The 24,866-nt window shown below is 49.7% G+C and overlaps 1 protein-coding gene across 13 annotated transcripts; it reads right to left on the bottom strand.

The window, feature by feature from the left end:
- Nucleotides 1–1,840: 1,840 nt before the first annotated feature.
- ZNF384 (zinc finger protein 384) lies at nucleotides 1,841–21,704 on the bottom strand. Of its 13 annotated transcripts, none has more exons than XM_019960274.2 (13): nucleotides 21,516–21,704; nucleotides 21,253–21,316; nucleotides 20,302–20,361; nucleotides 13,727–13,797; nucleotides 13,244–13,481; nucleotides 12,960–13,007; nucleotides 12,420–12,759; nucleotides 11,481–11,573; nucleotides 7,323–7,547; nucleotides 6,451–6,633; nucleotides 4,946–5,024; nucleotides 3,926–4,084; nucleotides 1,841–3,180 (listed from the first exon to the last, which is right to left on the bottom strand). In XM_019960274.2, the coding sequence occupies exons 4-13, from the start codon at nucleotides 13,790–13,792 to the stop codon at nucleotides 2,779–2,781; spliced, it is 1,833 nt and encodes a 610-aa protein (XP_019815833.2). In that variant the 5' UTR covers nucleotides 13,793–13,797; nucleotides 20,302–20,361; nucleotides 21,253–21,316; nucleotides 21,516–21,704; the 3' UTR covers nucleotides 1,841–2,778. The 13 variants fall into 13 exon arrangements, with proteins under 13 accessions (XP_019815833.2, XP_070646325.1, XP_070646323.1 ...); XM_070790224.1 differs by lacking the exon at nucleotides 21,253–21,316 and adding an exon at nucleotides 16,226–16,317; XM_070790222.1 differs by lacking the exon at nucleotides 21,516–21,704 and adding an exon at nucleotides 16,226–16,317 and having other exon boundaries at nucleotides 21,253–21,503.
- Between the last annotated feature and the right edge of the window lie 3,162 nt (nucleotides 21,705–24,866).

Genomic DNA, 24,866 nt, shown 5'->3' with positions numbered 1-24,866 from the left:
CCAGGATTATGTTTTAATGTGGAAACAGCTCATTATTTATAAAGGCCGCTTGTAAGTACAAAGTACTCCTCACAATAAAGCTGCGATTCTCTTCACCTTTTGTAAGGGTTTCTACCACTCCAGGACATTCCCGCTTGCAAAGTGACAGAGTACTGCTTGCTGGCCTTGTCCTCCCGTGTTTGTCTCCCATTTTTACTCGTTTATGTATGATGTTAACTGGCACAGAGCTGTCACAACTGGGCCAGATGGATGCCAGCTATCACCCTGACCCGCGACAAACACAGTGACAAATACACGTCTCATCAGAATGGAAAGCCACCAGGTGCAGACAGGCCACCACACTAGGGACGCAGGTGTCAGCGACCAGAACGGGCGGATGTTGGATATCACTGTCACCCCTAAGCCACACGTTCTTGATAATTATCAATGCCACATGGCAGGTTTTTATGACATTTTCAGCCACATAAAATGTTTAAAAAAGGGCAAGGTGAAACTCCAGATATACTACTGAGCAGGTGGTACCATCTGGCCACAAATCTAGATGATGTCCTACCTCAGGAGCAGCAGGCCCTTGGATAATTTAATCTCCACGCCCAGGTCCTTCTCTACAAAATGACCCTATAGGGTTGTTACTATGAGTGTGAGTATATCCTTTAAGAGCGTAAATTCTGATTGAAATACCTGTGATTAAAGTAGGGCTGATAGTGTCAATTCAACAGTTAGAACAAGGGGAAAAAGCAGTAAATATTCAGGAAACTAACAGACACCACCTACCTGGTCACATGTGGTACATTCATTCCTGTCACACTACAGACTGAGACTCTCTGATGCCCACACAAGGTCCTGTGCCCTCAACCAACAGGCCTTATTTCACTGATTATCCACATCCACCAGGTAACTAGTATGGGTGCCCAGCAGTCCCAGAGACGATGGCCACATTGTTGGACGTGGGAGCTTTGTCACAGCCTTTTCAGTGCTTAAAGACCTTTAATTCTCAAAAAATCTTAAGAGGTGATCTGGCCCAATCCCTTCATTTAACAGCTGTAGCAGCATCACCGCCAACACTGGCTGATAGGAGAGAGTGGGGCTAAAGTCAAGGCTCCCCAAGCATGCACTCCTCCTCAGCACAACCATCCTGTTGTTCTTCAGTCCTGGTGATGGTGTCCACCACTGGAGACCTCTGATGTTAGGTGACACAGCTGAAGTTAGCACTGAGCCCTCAGATCCACAGGTCTTTCCAGGAGACTGTGCTTCCATTTTTTGGATATGGAGCTTCATGGTGTCCTGTTGAACGCATGACTGATACCCTGCTCTCACATACTTGGGCACTTAGTCCTCACCACAGGATTTGTCTGTAAGAACCCTCGTAAACCAAAGTTCCACTTCAGAAATTTCAAGGCTGTGTGGCCTTCTGTGGCTAGGGACACACACACACACACACGGCCCCGTCGCAGAGCATTCACTCTTAACACACACACACTACTGTCAATCCTCCATCCTGGCCTTGAATGCCTCTCCAGATAGCTATTTCCCCCATGCTTATACTCACATCAGTAGCTCCACTGCCTCTGATCCTTTTACACGAATTTATTTCTATACAAGGTTCTAAAAACACCCCTTGGTTTTATACATAAGTTTTTCCTTTTTTTTGTCTTCATTTTAAATTGCTTTATAACAACTTGTTTCCTGATTTTTTTTTTTTCCCATTTTCTCTTTTCTCGGAAATCTGCCATGATTTAAAAAAAAAAAAAAAAAAGACCAAAAAAAAAAAAAAATGTTGCTGGCCAGGAGACAGGGTGGAGAAAAACAAAAAGGGGACAAAAATAAACAAAACATCAAATATGAAAATTCTGAGATAATGCATTTATAAACACAGAAATGGTTACAACAAAGATGGCCGTGATGAGTGGATATATATATATTTATATATATATATTTATATATAAATCCGTGTCCGGCAACTGACCGTGGCACCTAGGGAGCTAAGTCCAGTCTTTGCATTTGCCCTGAACTCTCCCTTCTCTGCAGCAGTCCCTTGTGGGGTTTCTTAAGGAACCCACAGCTCCTTAGGCTGGGGATTGGGAGACAGAGCACAGGGCCTCGGCTGGCAGAGAAGAGGAGAGACTCCAAGGAAAACCATAACCCACACTTCTAAGCCACCTTGACCATTTTGGGGATCTCTGGCCCCTTGGGGACCACATCTCAGCCCTTGATCCCCCACCCCCAGACCTCTTTCCTGTATTAGGTAGAAGTGAAGTGAGGTCATGAGGGAAAGAAAATGGCTCCCAGGGAGAGGGGCACGGGAGGAACCTCTGTTCCTTCGCAGGCAAGAGTAGAACAGGAGGCTGGTTGCATTTAGGACTCCCTCCTCTCTGACATCCGGGAGGGCCAACCTCTAGTCCTCTTATCAGCCCGAGCTTGGAGGATCACGAGGGTGAGGAGAGAGTAAGTGCCCCGCTGGAATAGTCTCTATGAGGTCATAGCAAACCCCTCCCCTGAGCACCAACCCCCAATTTTAAAAGCTATGCTTAGGCAGGGAGGCTGCCGGATTACGCTACCAGCTCAGTACTCCTCTGCCCATCGGGAGGGCTGACGTTCCTTCTGAAGAGGAGCTGAGAATAAGGATGGTATCCTGGGAAGGAAGGCCGCGCCTGAAGCCCAAGGAGGTGGAGCTGTGGCCTGTCAAAGAAGAAGAGGACTTTTCCCACCGGGAGGAGCTGGAGAAAGGAGGGACCGGCTCTTCCTCCCCCTTTTCCCAGTGGCCGGCAGCACAGGTCTCTACGAGCTGGCCAGGTGCTCCACCTGGATGGTGCTGGTGGTGACGGTGAGGCAGATGTCCTTGTGATGCTCCGCCGTCTTATAGGGCGTCAGGTCAAAGGAACACTGGGGTGGAGGGTTCGGGTTGCTGTCCCCGCCACCCCCACCCTGGGGGGCTGCCCCAGGGGACTGGAAGTGTGGTGGCTGTGGCTGCTGTTGCTGTGGCTGCTGCGAAGCCTGAGAGGCCTGGGCTTGGGCCTGGGCCTGGGCTTGGGCCTGGGCCTGGGCTTGAGCTTGAGCTTGGGCTTGGGCCTGGGCCTGGGCCTGGGCCTGGGCCACCGCTGCTGCTGCCGCCGCCGCCTGCACCTGCTGCTGGAGATCAGGAGGGTTGTGTTTGCGCATGTGTTTCATCAGGTACGTTTCCTGGGGGGAGATGGAAAAGGAGTTGAGGGGAGGAAAGAAGGGGTGTTATTTTGCTTTAAATGGAACAACATGGATACAGAGGTATTCTGGAACCTCACAGGTTCTCCCCTGAAGCCACTTTCAGGGCTCACTACTGGGTGGACAAGAGAGGGGGACCTTTATAGAGTCACCGTGGGCATTCATCTGGCACAGGGAACGCTGTCATTTTCTCCAAGATCTCTTAATGGAACAACTTGAACACCTTTTTCTGGAATCTAATGTGTGTGTGTGTTAAGTCGCTTCAGTGTCTTGACTCTTTGCAACCCCATGGACTGTAGTAGCCCACTAGACTCCTCTGTCCATGGGATTCTCCAAACAATAATACTGTAGTGGGTTGTCATTTCCTCCTCAAGGGGAGCTTCCCGACAAAGGGACAGAACCCACGTGTCTTACATTTCCTGCGCTGGCAGGCAGGTTCTTTACCACTTGCGCCACCTGGGAAGCCCCGGAGTCTAATGAAGAGGTCTAACTAAAATCTCATCTCTCACAATTTCAAGGTGCTTTCTTTTGTCTTATGTCTAAGGAAAATGAAGAGTCACTGCTGAGCGGTGGACCTAAGCTTAAAGGACCAGGCATCCTCTACATTTCTCAGCTCTGCGTCTTTTCACTTCGGTTCTCTTTCCTGATCCTTCCAAGTTGGAGCAAGGGAGGGGGCGTGGTCACAGGTGCGGTGCAGCACCTTCAGGGGGGTGGGAGGAGTGCTCACCGACGTGTACGCCCGGCTACAGATGGTGCAGGTGTACACCTTGGCATGCTTCACTGTGTGCGTGGACAGGTGCACCTCCAGCGAGGTCGCGTCTGTGTACGCCCGGTGACAATTGTGGCACTTGAAGGGTTTATCTTTGTTGTGCTGCCGCCTGTGGGACTGAGAAAATGGGGAGAAATCAGGATAGATGTGCCAGACTCTGCCCTCCTGCCTCCTCAACCTTAATGGAAGGCCCTGAGTTTGGCCCCAGGACTCTTGACCTCTGCTTCTGTCCACAGACACTAGAAACCACTTCAGATGAAACCTCAGGAGGCACCAGCTAAAGGAAGCAGCACCCATAGGGCAGCAAGCACCAGGATCCCAAAAGTCAGACTGGCAGCTACGCCGGGGCCATTTATTCAGTGCGGAGATTGCTGGAGCACACCAAGACCTCTCAGGGGGCTGCATAGAGATAACATAATGTCTAATATGGAATAGAATAAATGCAGCACAAAGAGAGTCCCTCCATCTTTCAGTGAGCCAGATGTTACAGAAGGAAGCATAAAAGTAAAACAATGCCATTCTTCTAAATTTTCTTTTTGGTGGGCAATGGGGGAGGATTTAGAGATGTTTATGCTGATGTGCAACAGGGTTTGTTATTTTAATTTTTTTAATTTTTAAAATTTATTTATTAAAAAAAAATCTTTTACCTGAGCCACACAGCACGTGGGATCTTAGTTCCCTGACCAGGGATCAAACCCACACCCCCTGCATTGGCAATGCAGTCTTAACCACTGGACTGCCAGGGAAATCCCTGTTTGTTACTTTTATAAACAAATTACCAAACAGTTTTTCAGTTTGATAATCTCTGTAATTAGATATGATTACCCACGTCAACAAAAGCTCTTTGGGTTCCTCGATGACTGTTAAGAGTGTAAAGGGTCCTGAAAAAGTTTGGGAACCACTGGCTGGTGACACGGCACCTCAATCCCCAAGACTCGGGCCAAGTCTCAGGCCTTGTGTGGAGGGTGGAGCAGTTACCTGCAGGTTGGAGAGCTGTGTGAAGGCTTTCTCGCAGCCTGGGTGTGCACATTTGTACGGCCTGTCCCCAGTGTGGATTCTGCATGGGATGAGAGGAGAAAGGGAGAGGACGTCAGCGAGGCCGCTCAGGGACCAGCGCCTCAGCAGGCCTACTTGGGGAACACGGCGCGGGTCTCCAGGAAGCGCCAGCTCAGGCCACGGGCCCAACTTCTGCTTGCTGCCCATGCCACACGGCTCAAGCTGGGCTCCTTTGCGGGGCTGGGGGCGGGGAAGGCTGGGGGCCTAGCAGCCAAGGGACAGTCAGGCCACAACCTGGCAGCTGAGGCAGCTCCCACAGCAATCATCCCTCGTGAATGTTCAGAAACGTAAGATAAACAAAACAGTGAGAAGAAACACAAGACACTTCTCCCATGGTCCCCAACACACAGCCAGAAACCATCACTTCAACCTTAGCACCACTCCCAGAGAAAATTCTGGTGTCAAAGAGCACAGAGTTACGCGAACCGTCAAGGGCAACGTGACACAGGAAGCTCCTGGGGTTCTGCCTAGTTCTGCCCTCACAGTAGGAAATGCCCAGGTTAGTACAAATCTGATCGCTTCAAACACCACAGGGCCCTATGCTGAGGTGAGCCAAGGACTTGAGGGTCTCTAGATCCCTGCTCCTTGGCAGGGACTTCAGAAGCATCTCTGTGACCAGCTGCTTTTTGAGACCATGGGTGTAAAAATCCTGAAAACCTCGCAGGATGCGTCTCCTTGTGAGGAAAGCCTGATTCCTCCTCTTCGAGAAGCCAGCTGTGGGACCACGTTAAGGGGAACTGCCACCTCCAGAAACAGCCGGGAGAGGAGGCCTATGGCCAGCAAGACCCTGGACTCCAGCTCAACTTGATCCCATCGAAGGTCATCAGGTCTTCAAACGCAGGCTCACCTCCTCCGGGCTACTCGAGGATCACGGGACAAACTGCACATCATGGGGTGGAAGCCTTTTCGTTTCATTGTGCACATTTGGCATGTGTTCTGTTCTGTACTCCTGGCCTCCCTGGAAGCCTTGCGTGGTGCTGTCGGTGTCGCCAGGCTGGTAGCTGGCTGAAGTCTCATTCTACCTCCTGTTCATAGTTGGTGCCCAAGGGCTAGAGGGACAGTCTTCTCCAACCAAATGTCCTCGAGGAGAAAATCTTGGCAGACATGTGCACGTTCCAGGTTGTCTCCAGGCAGGAGGATGAGAGAAGGACTTGTCAGCTATGCTCCCAGCGGGTTTCCTCCTCCCTCAGATCAGGGAATGGCCCAGTCATTGCGTCTCCTCGGCACTGCTTCTGACCCACAAAGGCAGATCTCTGAATGTCCACCGGTGTCTCCAGTCTTGCGTGGTCTTCCTCCCCGGTGCCAGCTCTCTCCTCCAGCCGGGTCTCTCCCCCGCCCCCCGCATGCGGGTTGTTGTGTGTGTCCGGGGCGGGGGTGGGGAGGGCATGCCAGCGGGGCGGGGGCAGTAGCCCGCCACTCTCCCTTACCGTGTGTGCTGCTGGAGGTGGGAGAGCTGGCGGAAGGCCTTCTGGCAGTAGGAACAGTTGTAGGGCTTGGCCCCCGAGTGGATACGGAGGTGCTGGGCCAGGTAGGAGGTGTTGGCGAAGGTCTTGGAGCAGTGCGGGCACTTGTGGGGCTTGATGATCTCCGTGTGCACCTTGGAGTGGATCCTGCCGGAGAGGAGAGGAGGGAGGGGGAGGAGGGAGCGGCTCGACACCAAGGGCTCAGCTCTCCGCTGGGTGCAAGGATGCTGCTTGACGGACGAGAGCACCCCGCCTCCCTCCCCCCGGAGAGGCTGGTGAAGAGGACACCCGCGTCTACGCTGCTGCTGATCTTAAATCGGTGGCTAGAATGGCAGTGAGATGATGAAGAGCGGCACCCCTGGCTCCAGTAACCTTAAAGAATTCCGGCGCGTCAGCCCTCCGCTTTGGGCCAAGGTCACACACTCACCACGGAAACCCTGCTTCCACACAGTAATCTGAACAAAGACCACCACCGCCTGCTGCCCATGGACCTGAGGCTGAACGCGCACCTTCGCTCTGACCTGAAGTATATAGTAAGAGCAGGGCCTGCTCTGCAGAAGATTTCCAAACACAGACACAGAGAGAAACCGCACAGATGGGTCCAGTCTCTGGGGCCAGAGAGCACAAGTCTCCCGGCCCCACCCCGCCTGAGCTGCAGGGACATGTCATTAGTTTTCACAAACAGCAATAGGAGAGTTGAGGCTCCCAGGGGCAAGGTGGAAAGGGACACAGGATAAAAGGTGGAGAGAGGAGGAGGAGGTGCTGGCCACATGGCCTCAGGGTCCACGCTTGGCAGGGGAGTTGGGGGGGTGGGGGGGTACCGAGAGCAGCCTTACCGGGTGTGCTGCTGGAGATGAGAGAGCTGGCGGAAGGATTTCTCACAGAAGTTACAACTGTAGGGCTTGGCCCCTGAGTGGATACGGATGTGCTGGGCCAGGTAGGAGCTGTTGGCGAAGGTCTTGGAGCAGTGTGGGCACTTGTGGGGCTTGGTCTCGGTGTGGGACTTGGAGTGGATCTGCATCTCCGACTTCGAGTAGAAGGTCAGGGAGCACATCCGGCACCTGGGCCAAGGGAGGGCAGCGGTTAGGACTCTGTCCACCAAGCGGGAGTGGCTGAGCCCGCCCCTCCGCTGCCAGGGACGCCAACCCCTCTGATCTCTCCTGTGCCAGTCACTCCACAGGCCCTCCAGATGAGGGGCTCTATTTTATCTATCCTGACAGCCTACACTTCCAACACAGCCCGGCACAATGTGAGTATTTAATTCAAGTGTTTGCTTAATGCCTGGACTCCCCAGTGTGTACATAAACAAGAATTCAACCAAGTGAGACAGGAAAACCTTATGACTAGCCCTGGGCTGACGTGAATTCGCCTCACGCCCATCTTCCTTCTGCCTGTAACTTGATTTCAGATTTTTAAGCGCCCCTTCCTCCAGGGTCCCGTGGCGAAAGGACATCCCTCGAGGAACCCTCCAGCTCCTCAGAGGACAGTGAGGACAAACCGACCAGGTTCCCCAGAAGGACTTTTCTCCTGTCTCCTCAGATTTTCTCCTACTTCCTGTTTGACAGTGAATCTAGATTCCTCCATGGGGTGGAGAAACAGCACGATTACTTGGAGGGGGTCTTCCCCAACCCTGCATCTGGCCTCCACCCTGTATCCAACGTTTCACCCACTACCCCACCCCCAGCCCCTCGCCAGTCACATGAGAACTACTTCTGCAATGAGCCAAGGAAATTGCTGGAGTGGGTTGTACCCCCCAAACGTTCAGGAGAAGAAGACTGGCAAAACACTGAGCTTCCCGCTGAACCTTTGCTTGGCACCAACGCCAGCACCTCAGGTTGACAGCAGGAGCATCTTCGTGAACTTGCACTCTTCACCTGAGCTGGCAATCCTTCTCCTACTGACACGGCCCAACAATATCAAATAAGGAGGCCTGTGGGCAAGATAAGTCACAGCTATCTAGACTTTACTGGGGAAAAGCTATGTAGTCTCTACGTGAGTTGGAACCCTATCACTCCTGACCAACTCAGCAGCACGTGACGTGGGCTGCCAGCAAGGGCCGCAGCCTGGGAGCCAGGGCAATCTGGACCCTCTGCTCTGGGTCCTCCTTCTCGAAGAGGAGCTCGGGGATGGTGAAGGGGGGTTCTGCTTTTTTTCCGATCCCAGGAAAATTTTCAGAGAATAATTCAGATGGGGACTAAAAAGAACTCTTGAGCTCCTCAGAGAGGATGAGACTCTAATGAGTTGGGGATACAGTTGCTGTATTAACGCTTCCACTAAAATGCCCATTGGTAAGGCTATTTCTATTCTAGAGTTGCCTGAAAACTCTGAAGGAAATCCAATTACCAGCTGACCAACCCCTTGCTGTTGTCTGGTATATCCACCCATTGTGTGTGTGTGTGTGTGTGTGTGTGTATCTTTGTGTGTATGGGCGGGTTGCTGTTTATAGTCAGTAGGGTCCAACGGAAGTCTGGACACCTGGGCTCTATGCAGGGTTTAATTACAATCCTGCTTGTCAATCTAGACCTCGATTTTCTGGTCTGTAAAATGGAGAGAGAAATATCTGCCCCTCAAAGACCCAGAATGGTCAACAGTAAGCCAAGTGTTCCCCAGTAACAGAACTGCATTAACGTTAGCAGCACCAGTGCTGGACGAGCTCACACTACTCTGTATTTCACTAAGACCGAGGTTAAAAACTAGACACGTTGTCACTTGGAGGAGAAACTGAACTAAAGTTACGAGATTAATTTCCTTCCACCACTAAGATTTCTCAGGCAGGTGGAAAGACACACCCACTCATGTTAAGTCCAATGAAACCTCGTTAGTTTGTGTGTGAATGCTGAACACATAACTGTACCCTTCATCTGGAATTAATTATAAAAAACAGAAACAAGCCTCTTCATCGAAGTTTTCAACTACAGAAGCTCTGCCAAACTTAAATTCATCGAAAATGGACTGGCAACAAAATGTGCCGTCTCCAGAGGGGTAAGTATCATACAGATGATTGTGATAATAACTCAGTACTAAATGGGAGTTAATAGATGTCATTTGCTGTTGTGCCTGAATTAGGCCCTTTAAAAAAAAAAAACACAACACGTATTATTCATTGATTTGGCTGCACTGGGTCTTAACTGAGGCATGTGGGATCTAGTTCTCTAAACAGGGATCGAACCCGGGCCCCCTGCATTGGGAACAGAGTCTTAACCACTGGACCACCAGGGAAGTTCCTTGAATTAGGCCCTTTAAACACACGGTTTCCACTCCTCACAACAATCTGGCAAGCACTGTCCTGTTTTACAGACAGGAACACAAATGCTCAGAAAGGTGAAGCCATTTGCCATTGGACAACCCATGATTCATTCTCACCTGACCTAAGACTCCTCACTCTAGAAGGGATCGAGGCAGAGCTAGACCACTGCAGCATCTGCCAGAAACATTTAAACACTAAAACTACAGGGAGGCTTAAGTGACCATTAATGTACTTCCATCTCCAAAATCCTCTGAAGCCAAGTAAGTACAAATCTAATGCCAGGTATGTGTGTGAGGGGTTGGGGTTGCGGGGGGGGGAGGGAGAAACCCGACTAGGAGAGCTGTGGCAGTGGGCAGGATAGGAAGGCCAGTGTCCATGTCACCGGGCACACAGCTCCAGAGGCCTCTGTGCACACCTGATGCCACAAGGGTGCCCCTGTGGAGGCATGCAAGGCCACAGCCTTGGTTACAAGAACAGCTTTGAATTAGCGACTCTTTTTTCCCCTAAGATGATCAAAAACATCTGGATACTCAGATTTTCCTCAGAACATTTCCACAGGAGATGAGGGCCAGGATGAATCTTCCCATTTTACAGATGGGAATAGAGAGCAAGAAATAAGTTGACTTGCCCAGAGAAAAAGAACCCAATTCCCTCAACGCCCAGTTAAATGCTATGGACCACAGGAGTGGTTGTGGTTGACCCACACATGGATTTGCAAACGCGATTCTTCACGATTAAAAAGATTCCTCTGGAACCTCCGAGTTCTGAGTTTCTGAAACAATTCCATTTACCTATAACACAGTTGTGGTGTTGGTTTAGTTTCTCAGTCGTGTCTGACCCTTTGTGACTCCATGGACTAGAGTCCGCCAGCCTACTCTGTCCATGGAATTTCCGAGGCAAGAATACTGGAGTGAGTTGCCATTCCCTTCTCCAGGGGATATTCTCAACCTAAGGATTTAGTCCCCCTTAAATTCAGAGTTCCCTTTAGCCACCTGGAGGTGGGGCTGGTCAAGAATTCCAAAAACACTGTGAGTATGGGAAGTCTTGTCAATTGTAAGCTCACATTTCTTTGCACATGCAGTGTGAGAAGTCCAGAAATGGCTCTCATGTGGGTCCAGAAAGCACATGAGAAACCACAGCAGAATCAGAGGACCCCGATCCCTGTGAAGGGCCCCCCAGTGTCAGGGAGTCCTCCCATCACTTCTTCAAGGAATGAACTCATTGAGCTGTGGCTCAATGTCACAATGACCTCACTTTAAGCAAATACATAAAAACCCAGATTTGTACAAAATAAAAGGGATTTTCATTTTATGAAATATATAAAACGATGCCTTTAAATGAATCAAGCTTGTCAAGTACCTTTATGATATGACATGATGTAAACATTTTTCAGGAACACTTTTACTGTATAAAGTAGGGTACACCTGCAATAATAAAGCTGCAGTGAGCTTTCAGGTTATGAGCTGGAATTCTGCAGTGCTCAATACTTTCTGCAGAGCACAGCAACACTCCCCTCATTCTGATTTACAAAGAAGACTTTTAAACGCTCTGAACTCTCCATGATAGAAATGTACAACACATAAAAAATAAATAAATGCTACGTGATGACCATTTCTTATCTGTTTTGAAGTTCCCAACATTTCAAATCTTATCTGATAAATACTCCCAACAACTGGGAGGCATAAACAGAATTCTCCCCATTTTACAGATGAGGAAACTGAGGCCCAGAGAGGGGAAAAGGACTTGCCCAGGGTCACACAGCAAGTTCGTGGTGGAGCCAGGAACTGAATCCATGAGCCCAAGGCTCTGTCCATTTCCTGTGCCGCAGTTCCCTTCGCTCCTAAAATGGGAACAACATTGCCCATCTCGGTACGCTAAGGACAGACCCAGTCTCCCAGCCATGCATGTCTGCCCATCTGCGTCAAAGCTTCGACAATGGTTATTCCACTCTGTACATTGGGGCTAAACTCCCCGAACCCTCTAGGGCCCTTGATGGTTCTCAAGGGGAATAAAAGATTTCCAATTTTCAAAGGGTAGGGAGTTCAGATAATGTAACCATTTTCATATAGTATAACATGCAAATATGCTTAGAATGCTTTTTGTCAATGGGCAACTTAAAGGAAGTAGGAGATGAAAAGAACTTCCATAATGAGAAGGTGAGCAAACAGCCATTTAACAAGCGAATATTCCACAGGGGGGAGGGGAGGGAATCCTATTTGCTCCATCTTTTAATACAGACCCCTCCCATCATCCCGTCATCCCAACCATGCAGGGTCAGGCAGGCTCAATGCTCAAACAGGGCCCACAAACTGGTGGATGGAACACAGGTTAAGGTTAGCTGTTTAACCAGAAAAGTTTCTTGGAAAAAAAGGAATGGAAAATGTAGAAAGCAAAAAGGAGATGGAGACAAGAGTCTTGAACCTAGTCTAAAGCCTCGTAACAAAACAAATTCCATTATGTCACCCCCAATAAGTCAATGCTGACAACCCCCAAAAATGAAGGGGCAAAATGGGTCTGCCTCCTGGGAAAGAGGCCCCAGAGAAGGGCCAGCAGCCTCATCTTCCTCCCCCTCAACTGAACACCTGACATGCACATGGATCTGAGGTGGAAGCTGCCAGAGCGCTGAGCCCAACAGGGCAGGGAAGCTGAGAGAGCGGCACCCACTCCAGCCCCCCGCCACCCTTACCTGTAGGTCTTGCCGTCTTTCTGATGGTCATCGTCGTCCTCAGGGGAGAGGACATAAGGGTCGTTCATCTCTGGCAGCCCTGACTCCAGCATCCGCTTCTTCTTTCGGCCCCGGGGGGGCTTAGCGGCCACCACAGTGCCGCCACCGCCACCACCGCCGCCGCCGCCTTCCTCGGTGAGGGTTGATGCTACCTTCTTAGAGAGGTCAGGGACCACCTGCAGGGCTTGTGAGCCAGGGGGAAGAGCTGAGACAATCATGGGAGCCGAGATGGGGAAGGTCTGAGCTGACGTGGCTGTGGTCACGAGGGAGCCTGAGGGGGACGTGATAACCAGGCCAGGACCTAGGATTGCGAGAAAAAGGAGATGGTGTCATGTTGTCTGGTCCTCACCCTGGTCCTACTTCATTTTCCCCAGATCATTGTCTACGTAGCCCCTCACCACCGTCCCCCCACCCGGAGTATACAGGAAACCCCAAGCCCTGTAGAAAAACAATGGTCTCCTAACCCCTGTCCCCACCCCGCCCGGTAACAGTGAGATTTACCCCTTGATTGACTCCCTTCTCTTCTCCACCTCTGAGAACAGGAGACTCCTTGATTCAGAGAAGGAAAGAATGTCACCTCCTCAAAGGCAGGGACCGCATCTTCTACTTCTTTGTATCCCCCACAATGCCTAGCGCATTGCTAGGCACACAGTAGGCACTTAATAAAGATTTGATTGAGGAATCAAAACACGTATCCCACTCCCCATGTCCCCGGCGCCCTCCAGCCTGGGGTACTGATCGCGGAAGATCAACACCTCAGATTGGAGAAGAGTGGAGGTGCTCACCAGCGGTCATCAGTCCTGTTGACGGCACGGGGACCACCGTGATGTTCTGGGTGACCGATGCCTGGCTGTGTGGGGTCAGCTGGTCTGACTTGGACTCTGTGTCCATGCTGATGCCTGAGGGCAGGGACACCGAGGCAGGCACTGTCAGCAAGGTGGGGTAGTGGGGCGGAGCCAGCCCACAGCCCTTCTCTGGCAGCAGCTGATCCTTCATCTTGTTGATAAACATTGTGTTCTCAATCTGAAAGGAAAGGAAGGAGACAGCGGCCTGTGAGGGAGGGTCCAGCCTGCATGCTCCCTTGGCACCCTGCTCCGTGGAGACCAAAAGACGGGGGTTAATAGCTGCGCTTCCAGAAATTAGCTGAGTGGAAACGCTATATAATCCTGGGGAGACAGCATAGGATTTATCTTGCTTCAGCATCCACAGTCACAGAACTCGCTACTCAGAGCTGACAAAAGTACACAAGGGAGCCAACCACCACCTACCTGTCCTGAGACCGTGGGGATTGAAGGCCAGAAGTACGGGTTAGAATTGAAGTGAGATTCTTCCATTCTACCTGAAGATGGAAAGAGACACCACGTCACAGGCAGGAATAACTTGAACCAGCTCAGCAGTGGGGAGAGGAGCAGAGGAGCTCCTGGTCTCTTCCCACAGGGCTGGGAACAAGCCCTCAGACCTGGCACACGGGTCCCTGCGCTCAGGGCCCTTGGCACTACATCCGCATCCAACCGGGGCTCCCAGGATCAGATGCTGGGGAGAGAGCTCGTTTACCCACACAGTGCTTCCTGTAGCCCAAAGAAACAGAACTGGTATTGCTTTCTTTAGTGACAAGAAGAGAAACTGAAGTCATGGGCTTCCCTGGTGGCTCAGTGGTAAAGAACCTGCCTGACAAGGCAGGCAACACGGGTTTGATTTCCGGTCTGGGGAAGAACCCTCATGCTACGGGGCAACTAAGCCTGAGCGCCACAGCTACTGAGCCTGTGCTCTAGAGCCTGGGAACCACGACTACTGAGCCCATGTGCCCCAGAGCCTGTGCTCCACAGCAAGAGAAGCCACCTCAATGAGAAGCCCAAGCACCACAACCAGAGAGTAGTCTCCGCTCATCGCAACTAGAGAAAAGTCCCTGTAGCAACAAAGGCCCAGCACAGAGAAAAATAAATAAAATAGTATACTAGAAATTAAGAAGAGAGAGAAACTGAAGTCTTTCCATGAGAGAGGAAGGCAGGGGCCCATGTACACACAAAGCAGATCACTGATCGGGTTGAAAAGAACTGGGGCATCTATCCTTGTTCCTCTCCCTTCATCCCTCAAATCCATCTCCTTGAAATAAAAAAAATTCCAAGGGTTCCAATCCACATGTCTATAGGTCATATAGTTTGAAAAGGTTCTTGGTCAGAACACAAAATGCCCAAGAAAATTAAAGAATGAAACTGATGAGAATCAGAATCACAGTATTTTGGGGCTCCATATGATATCTGGGAGCCACGCCCCCACAGATCTCCTCAAGGTGTAAGAACAAACTCAGTGCTGCACTGGGTACCACACACCCTGGACTGAGCAGCGAGAACATGCGGGAACCAGTTTGTTCTTTAAACATATATTTGTCTACACTGGGTCTTAGTTGTGGCTCGAGGGACCTTTGTTGCAGCATGAAGAATCTTTAGTGGTGGCATGCGGGATCTAGTTCCCTGACCGGGGATCAACCACGGGACGGTGGAGTCTTAGCCACTAAGCCACCAGGCAAGTCCCTGGAGTACGCAGTTTTAAAAGGGGTGTTAGCTCTCACAGTAGCAGCAGGACCCCAGATCGCCACCTAAAAGGATTGAGAACAGGGACTTTGGTGGGCCAGAACACACACACACATTACCAGACCTCTCTGGAATTCTCAAACACTGTGCCTCTACAAGCTCAAGTTCTCTGTGTGCAGATGACACGTAAGCTTAAAACCCTGGGAGTGAGGAATAAGAAAAAAGAAAAGGAATCCCTCAGGATCACACTGGAAGTCACCGACGGGTCTGAAACCCAGGCAAGAGATCCCACCACTCACTTTCTTTCTTGTTACTGTTTTTATTTTTTAAATGTATTGTTTTAATTGAGATGCAGCTGACCCACCGCTTGCTTTCACACTATTATCACTGTTCCTGGCAAGGCTTAATTTCAGGCTGCTGGTCCACAGTAGCGTCCCAAAAGCCTGGACCAAGGGGACATCCAGGCCAGCAGAAGCAGGTGAAGGGAAAAGAAGAGAGTGCTACGAAGGGACGTGAGGAAAAGCGGAAACAAACATGAACACCTGCTCTGGGCCAAGAGCAATCAAGCTCCAGGAGGGGCAAAAGACTTGCAGGAGGTACTGACTTACAGCCACAGTCCCGCCAAGGACACACTGGAGGTGGACATCAGGGATACCAATAGCTGGAAGGGAGACTGGGCACAGAAACCTGGTCCCAAGAGCTGTTTGACTAGGCAAACCAGGAAAGTTCTCCAACAAAGGAGGTGGAGCCAAAGGATCTCACTCAGACGTAACCCTGTTCCTCAGCCTCTGAGAAGTCTCAGCACACTTACTGCTCTATCGAACAACACTCTCAATTTTCTTAAAACCTGTGAATGGAAACAGAACTGAATTTCAGCCTATTCGTTCCCCAGAAAAGAGAGGACAGGAATGTACCAAATCTGCGGCAACCACAGCTTCACATGAGAGGCTCAACCTGAAATGCCCCGAGGGTCAAGCACAGACAAACCCTGCTTCCTGAGGTATAAATACAGTAAAACCGGACACTCTCCACCCAGGTGCTACCCACTTGCCCACCCGTGCTGGTTTATGGAGGGAGGGCCCTCTGCAGGCATTGGAAATTGAGAAACAATGAGATCCCAGCATCAGGGGATCCAATCTGGCCCAGCTTTGGGGAGAGGCAGGGGCCACATCTTGAACTTGTTTCCCAACTCTATAACACAGGGCCCATCTCCTAGTAAGCAATTTTGTACTTAACGAATCCAGTGACAGCAGCCAGATCTTGAAAGTCATGCCCAGGGCTTCAACTTGAACCTAAGCCCCCATCCGTCTTTCTGGCTGAGAGAGAGGCTGGTGAAATAGACAAGGGTGGTGACTATGCTGGAAATGAAGTAGAGAATTAGGCTGGCAAGTAAAGGAAAGGTGGGTCTGGGACTTTCCTGGCGGTCCAGTGGTTAAAAATCTGCCTTGCACGCAGGGAATATGGGTTCGATTCCTGGTCGGGGAACTAAGATACCACGTCTCGGAGCAACTAAGCTCGCACCACAAGTACTGAGCCCACACGCCACAACTAGAGAGTCTGCAATGCAACAGAAGATTTCACATGGCGCAAGGAAGATCCCCAGTGCCTCGACTATGACGGTGCACCCAAACAAATAATAAATACGTAAAATTTAAAAAGAATGTTTTTAAATAAAGGAAAGGAGGGTCTAATTATAATTTCCCCCTAAAGAATCAAGGAAGTCAACTCACATGGATGTGAAAATGTAAGAGGGAGGAACTGAGAGCCTGAAAACAGGTTTTCCTCCGACAGGATTCCTGCGCACGAGGCCCCCTGTACCTCCAAACTACATTCATTCATAGTGTCCACCGGGGGCTCTGGAGAAGCGGTTTCTGGGTCAACCGTGGCCTGTCAGTTCTTACACAGGGGTGCCAAGTGATCTGGTGGACGGTATCACCACCGCCATTAGCATTGATTAAGTGCCAACTGTGTTCAAGAAACTGTTCAGAACACTTTACAACCATCACACCATTTAATCCTACAACAATTTAATGATGCAGGATCCCGCAATCCCTGTTTTTTTTTTTTTTCTTAAAAATTTTTATTGAAATAGTTATTTTTAATGTGATGTTACCCGTTTTTCAAATGAAGAAACTGGAGGTAAATAGTAAACAGCAGAGCAGGAATCTGAACCCAGGACCAAAGAGCAAGCTGGGAAAGGGTCCTAGGTGAGACCAGCTCTAGTACGTGCTCTCTCACACTGCAGGTGATTCACAACTCAAAATTTAGACCATTTCCAGGGATGGACTATACATTGTGCAGGTAGTTCCCAATAAATGCTTTTAAAAATGGAAGTTTTCAGGGAATTCCCTGGCAGTCCTGTGGTTAGGACGCTGCACTTTACTGCCATGGGCCTGTGTTTAATTTCTGGTTGGGGAACTAAAATCCCAGAAGGCCCGGCTCAGCCAAAAACAAACCCCAAAATGAAGTTTTCAATGACGCAAAATGCAGTGAAAGACGATATTCACCTGGCCACCAAGATAAGGGATTTTAGAATGATGGAGTCTGAGTTAAAAGACCAGACAAATGGAATACAGGTCTCTCCAACCCCTTACCTCATACTCTGTTCTCTCACTCTGCTCTAGTCCTTAAAAGAACAAAGCTGCAGATCAGAACCATGGCTGTTCCCAAGACAGCATGATAAACGTTGACTGTGCGCTTCTGATAAACATATTGGCCCAAAAAGGGGGTACACGGGGAGCCCTGCTCACCCAACTAGAAGCAATACTTGCCGGCAGGGTGACACCTGAGAAGGGTCGACACTGTCCTGATGAGGCCGACTTACATCTCTGTATCCTTGACCTGAGATCAGACAGAGGCCAAGAAGGAAAACTGCTGCCAGAAGACATGTCAACGGCGCCCCCTGGGGTTGTGTCACAGGGTGCCCCAGCCAGTGCCAGGTCACTCAAATACCTGCCAACTGTTGTTTGACCCCTTCTCCTTTCAACTGTCTATGGTGCATGAAAGAATTTCCACCAAACCATCCTGACATCCAAGCAGGCGCATGTCAACAGTCTTAAAACCCAAAGAAGATAATGATATTACAGAGAAACTTTACCTCCATACAGAGTGCCAGGTTTTTTTGGTTGTTGTTGCTTCTTTTGCTTATTTTTTGTTTTCTATTTTGGCTGTGCTAGGAAGCTGGTGAGATCTCAGTTCCCAGACCAGGAATAGAACCTGGGACATGGAACTGACAATGCCGAATCCTAACCACTAGACCACCAGGCAATTCCCCATAGAGCAGCACTAATTTTGATGATTATGCCAAAATATTAAAAACAAAAGCAAACAGAATAGGTGACCCTAGAGTGGGAAGGAAGGGGAAGACTTCTATCACAGCCCCAAAGTGCAGGAAAGAAGGAAAACACAATACATGGAAAGATGTTGGCAGACTGAAAATTTGCCAACTTTACTTTAATTTAAACTTTACTACTGCACCATGCCTCCACTGTTCATCAGTGAGAAGTTGGAGAGCACGTTTTTTTTCAAGAGGTTCAGGAAACTACATATCCCTCTTCCAATCTCAAAAGAAATCTTGGAAGACCGAGGAAGTGAAAACAACATTCTCTCACCCAACCAACCTTTAGGAAATCATGAAATGTACCAACCAAATTTAGTAGCAAGAGGATGGACCGAGGAATCAAGGCTTCCAGAATCTGCATCTGGCCCTGCACATCAGTGGATGACTCTGAATAATTTACTACTCAACTAGGTTTCTACTTGGGTAGAGGATGGAAGAGTATAACCCCAGTAAAACAAATTCATAAGACATATGGAGATGAGATGGAGACAACACAAAAAAGAATAAAATGCTCAAAGTATTCCTAAAAAGAAGAGAGTTGAGAAATACATCCACGTAATGAGGACTAGTAATGACAATTAGCAGAAGTTACATAAAAGTTCCATAATTACAAAGGAACTATCCCAAAGTCTCAGAACTATAGCCTCCAGCTTACTAATGACCAACTAGAAGCACTAACAAGAGAGATGCAAAGAATAACTAAGTTGAATTCAACTACAGAAAGAACCTGACCCATGGATCTCAGACACTCATTAACTGTTCCAAGATGCACAACTGCAGAAAGGTTGCAATATTAGTTAAGAACTTGAAGTGAAGAAGCACCGGGATCATTTTTCGTCAGTTATGAGACAAATCTTTTTCTCAAGTTATAAGGGCCTTCGAGAAGGGCCATCCCAACAGGATTTGGGACCCTCCTACCATGAACTCTTCCAACTACAAAATAATTCAGAACAGGTTTATCCCAACTCTACTGGGAAAGACCAGCACACCAGGCCCAGAAAGACCGACAGAACCTCAAAGCCGGCAACCTTCTACCCTAGGCACCACTGGATCACTGCACCTACGCCCTGCAGGAAGGACACCATAGTGGTTCTCCTTGCCTTGCCTATTCCACCAGTAACTGACAGGCCTGGACAACATGAGGCAAGAAAGAAAAAAAAGGCTGGAGATGAGAGAATACGCACCTAATATTTAATCATCAATTTGGCTCAGAAACCTACAGGGGAATACATTTTATAAACCAGCCTGGAACTGGTTCTCAGAAAACACCTCTAGAATTATAAGCTCTTTGGGGTTGATATATTGTCATTTTCCAACCACCTGAAACCCAATTACTATCAAGCCTCCTATTCTGAATTCTTTCAGACCTACTTCTGGAATCCATTCCATACAGTTTTATCCATTTTTATTTCAAACTACCCACAAATCAGTTCTTTTCCCCCCAAAACTTCACCCTGCTATATATCAAATTCAAATAACCCCTTGTCACAGACTGAAATCACCCACCAGATCCCCTCCAAACACTCATGCAATGTTAAGGACACAAACTCCACTCCAAACTCAGTTCTGCTTGTTCCAAATACATGAAGGCGATTCCCTAAGCTATGCCACAAAGGCTACACTGGCAACTAGGGCCCATGTGTCCCCAAAGCAGAATAAATCTCTCCTTTAGAAACAGTGCAACGCTTAGTGCAACTGCTTAGTGATTTCACTTGAGCATTTCCCAACTCATTCGTGATGAGGACTGGTGGGAATGGAAGGTGATGGTTACAGTGGCAACTTTCTGCACAGAACTTCCTGGGTATCCTCAAGAGATAACAGGAAGAGGCTGATTTTTCTCCCACAGCAAACCCCAGGATTACAATTGCTATTACTTGAAAATTTCTGTCACGTTGTCCAAAAAAGGCCTATTTGATGATGACCCCCCTTCTCCCCCCAAACCAGAAAAGCCATTAACCCCAAATTGTCTTACCCTCTCTCTCTCTTCCTCCTGTCGTCTTATTCCTTGTCCTTTCCAGGGCTCCTGAACTTTCTGTAAACAAATTGTCGGGGTTACAGGGGCCGGTGAGGATGCAGCCACCAAGGAACTGTGGAGAAGCTCAGGAATTCTTTGACTGTCAGCACTCAAGACTGGAGGGCAGGCAGATCCCCCACCCCACCCCAACCTACAGATCCAGAGATGCAAGGATACAGTAACAGGAGTGCAGAGCCACCCTCTATGTGGATACAAGGAAAACAAACCCAATTCCCAGCAACTGAGAAGAACTCTACCACCACTGTGTGGGTTCCACCCCTGGGCTCAGACACTGGTTCTTCTAAGTTCCCGGGGGGCGCCCAGGTGACCAAGGGTCAGAGAACAGAAGAGTTGGAAGAAGAAAAGGGTCCCTGCCTCTCGAGGGTTGACTCAGAAGGCAAAGCTGAGGACTGGGGGGATGCACAAGGCCTTGTGTCAGGCACAGTGCCAGCTCAGGCTCAGGCACTTCCTCTGGCCTCCCCCCACTCTGTGAGGACTTCGCCCCTGCCTACCCAAGGCCCTGCGCCAAGAAGTACCTCCCTCAGCCTGCACAGTGGTCTAGCTACAGGAGTCCCCGGCTGTGCCCTAAACACCTTCTCTGCCTTGGGACAGCCCCTGGGCGCCTTCTCCTGAGGTCGCCCAACACCCGTTCCTCAAAGACCCTTCTTTGGGACGCCCCTCCTTCCCCTCCAGGGAGCTGAACTCTGCCACCCACCAGACAGACACCCGCCCCCTAAACCCCCCCATTCCTCCCCATCGCCCGCTCCTCCACAACCACTTCCGGTTCCGGGACGGACACACGTACAGTCCCATCGTGGACCCCCCCTTCCCCGCCCCCCCCAAGGAAAAGGGGAGGGGGAAGGAGCAGAGAGCTCGGCGCGCGCCGGCTGCAGCGACGGCGAGACTCACCAGGCGGCGGCGGCGGCTGCGGCGGCGCCAGAGCCGAGCCAGAGCGCGGGAGGGGCGGTGTTTGCTGGGAAGGAGGGAGCCGAGTGCGGTGGGAGGACCCGGAGGGGGCGAGGGGAGGGGAGGGCGTCAGGCGAGCGCGCGGGCACGCACTTTAGGCGCGAGACAGACCCACACACTCACACGCAAGGATCGCGCGCGAGACACCCGCAGGGCGGGGGCGCGAGGCAGTGGGTGGCCCCCTCCCTCCCTCCCCTAACACTCACCCGGAAGTGGTGCTGCAGCTCGTGCTCCCGAGAACCCCGATTCCTCCACGCCCCCTCCCTCCCCTCCCTCCCCCCACTGACTCAGAGTTGAGCCGCGGCGGAGAGAAGGCGGGAGCGCCGGAAACGAAAAGGGGGGAGGGAGGGAAATAGCAATGTGGGGGGGCGGCAATAGGGAAAGGGGGGGAAATGCAAAGGTCGAGTCACTTCCGGGAGCGGCTAGAGCACATCCGGCGCGGCCCAGGCTCCAGCACACCCCGGGAGGAAGTTACGACAGGTAGGGGCGGAAGTAGCTTCTGCCCGCCGGACGGGATAGACCTTTCAGGGATGTGACGCCACCGCGGAAGTGAAGGCAGGTTCTGCTAAGGAAGGGGGCCGAACCTTCAGAACAGCGGTCTCGGCTTCCGGAAGGGACTTCTGGGGAAGTGGGAGGGTGGGAACGCGACAGGTTCATGAATTATGCATCAAGGTAGGAGGGGCGGTATGGATTCTTTAAAGACCGGTCCTGGTTCCCTAACCTCAGGGGGCGATAGGCTGACTTAGGGAGTTACCGTTCTTTTTTCTTATACTCTCTCAAGGATGTCTCAATGGTTTGAATATCCAGGAAAGAAAAAGAACGTGTGAGTAGTTTTCTGAGATCCCTCAGGGCCAAAGAGTAATAACTTCTCCCAACCGTCAGAATCCGATCCCTGCCTGACCACACCCCTTACTCCTTTTGCTTTGGTCTCTAAGTTCCTGTGGCACATCTCCTATCTCCTACTTACTTTTAAATACAACAGTATTTACTTTTAAATACAACTTGTATTTACTTTTAAATACAACAGTCACCTCTCACTGATACTTTATTGTCTGTTTGTCCTTCCACCGGAATATCGTCCCCACGAGAGCAAGCACTCTGAATTGTTCACTGCTGTGTCCTCGGAGCCTGGCACTTTATAAGCGGTTGGTGAATGTTTGTTGCATCAGTGAACAATTCATGTGAACGCTCTCAGGAAGCCTTCCTTGGTTGTTCCAACCTGTAAGGGTCCCACGTTCACCAAATTTGAACAGCATTTAGTCCCTGCTTTTTAAAATTATATATATATATATATAGGAGAAGGGCACTGGCAACCCATTCCAGTATTCTTGCCTGGAGAATCTCATGGACAGAAGAGCTTGGGAGGCTACAGTCCATGGGGTCACAAAGAGTCGGACACGACTGAAGCGACTTAGTACGCACACATATATTTGTATGTATATGTGTGTATGTGTTAATCGCTCAGTAGTGTCTGACTCTTTGCGACCCCGTGGATTGTAGCCCGCCAGGCTCCTCTGTCCATGGGATTTTCCAGGCAAGAATAACTGGAGTGGGTTGCCATTTCCTTCTTCAGGGGATCTTCCCAACCCGGAGATCGAACCCCGTCACTGGCATTACAGGCGGATTCCCTACCAGCTGACCCGCCTCCCTGGTGGCTCAGAGATGTGGGCTGTGAAGAGGTTAATCCAAGCAGGGAACCCCATTAGCAATCCTCTTATTGTCCTTCAGCTTAGCCATTTCATTCATTCATGAACAAAATTTATTGGCTTTTATTGTGATTTATGGGGCTTCCCTGGTGGCTTAGCTGGTAAAGAATCTGCCTGCAATGCGGGTCACCGGGGTTGGGTTCTATCCCTTGGTCGGGAAGATCCCCTGGAGAAGGGAACTGGTACCCACTTGGGTGTTCTGGCCTGGAGAATTCCAGGACTATATATTCCTTGGGTTTGCAAAGAGTCGGAAAGGACTGATTGATTTTCACTTTCAATTTCTTTCATGTAACTTTTCAGCAAAATTGTCAGCAGCTCAGGAGAAATTGTCTCATACATGGTACCCTCCCACTACTTTGCTGAGCACACAGTAGATGCTAAATAAATAGATGTTATTTGAATAAATGAATGCTGCCACCAGGCTGCCCCAGATCTGAGCTGAATCCCTCTGGGCTCAGCTCTATTTTGAGTGAAACAGAATCAAAGTGCCTCCTATTAGCAGTAATAGTTCCTTGCCTAGAGATCAAAATAACCTATATAGGAATAACTATAATGCCAAATTTTACAGATAATGAAACTAAGACTGTAAAGACTTGTGATTTTTCCCAAGGTCACAGCAAGGAAGCAGCAAAAGACACATAAAAATAAAAATTTCAATTAAACATTTAAAGAGAAGATACGTATTTTTGGCTTGTAACTGTATCTTTTTAAAAGTGTCTGCTCTCTTAGAGGGAGACTCACAGACTTGGAAAATGGAACTCATAGTTGTCAGGGGAAGGGACAGTTAGGGACTTTAGGAAGGTCATGTACTCACTGCTATATTTAAAATGGATAACCAACAAAAACTTACTGTATAGCTCATGGAACTCTGCTTAATGTTATGTGCCAGCCTGGATGGGAGGGGGCTTGAGGGAGAATGGATCCATGTACATGTACGGCCGAGTCCCTTCGCTGTTCACCTGAAACTATCACAACGTTGTTAATCAGCCATACCCCGATACAAAATGTTGTTGGTGTCAAAAAAATTTTAATTTTTCTTTAGAGTGCTCTCTTTATCACATTTTGGGACTCTGTAATCAGCCTGTGTTAACCCAGGAGCAACAGTTGGCAGAATAAGGGTCTGAAAGGTGCAGATATGAACAGACCTAGTTGCTCTATGGGTTAGAGATGGATCATTTGAGAAACCTTGACTTTGAGGGCTGAGATAGAGAAGCGGGAGCAGAATGGCAATAGTCACTGTAACAAGTCCTGGTTCTCCTGTTCTTTGCCTGTTTACAGTAACTGGTACCCCTTTGGGCCTTGGTGTCTCCAACTGTCAGCCCTGCTTCTCCTGCCCTTGGTATAAGAAGCAAGTTTTAAGTGCTTTGAACTCCTTAGAGAAAAGCTTTAGAGAGAGAAATGGGCGTAGGGGGAGGAGGGCTGTTAATTTTAGCCTGGGGTTTCCCAGCTGGCACACTGTTTCCATCTTGAATCACTTCCACACCCTGAGCTCTGCCTGGGAGATCCCTCCTCCTGGGGGCTTCCCCACTCCTTGGTTTGGTCTGAGCCACAATGGTAAGCATTCCAGAAAAATGCTTAAGAGAAGTCTGGCTTAGTCATTTAATGAACAGTTCAGGAGGCAAAGGAAGCATAGAGATGAGAGATGCTGGTCCCGGTAGGTACTGATGTGTGGACTCCAAGAACCAAAGGGGTAGTATGGCCACTCTTTGTATTCTTGGTCTGTGACTGAGCAGTGACTCTGCCATTTGCAGCCCTCCAGGACCTTCCCAGGCCCCATAGTTTCAGTTTCAACTCTACAAGAGAGAAAGTTAGGATTCTTCTCCAGGGCCTCTTCCTGGTTAGCTTGATAAT

This window comes from Bos indicus, chromosome 5, assembly GCF_029378745.1.
Source record: "Bos indicus isolate NIAB-ARS_2022 breed Sahiwal x Tharparkar chromosome 5, NIAB-ARS_B.indTharparkar_mat_pri_1.0, whole genome shotgun sequence".
In the NCBI taxonomy this organism is placed as follows: Eukaryota; Metazoa; Chordata; class Mammalia; order Artiodactyla; family Bovidae; genus Bos; species Bos indicus.
Note: the sequence above shows the minus strand (reverse complement) of the source record. Positions and strands in the feature narration are given on the sequence as shown.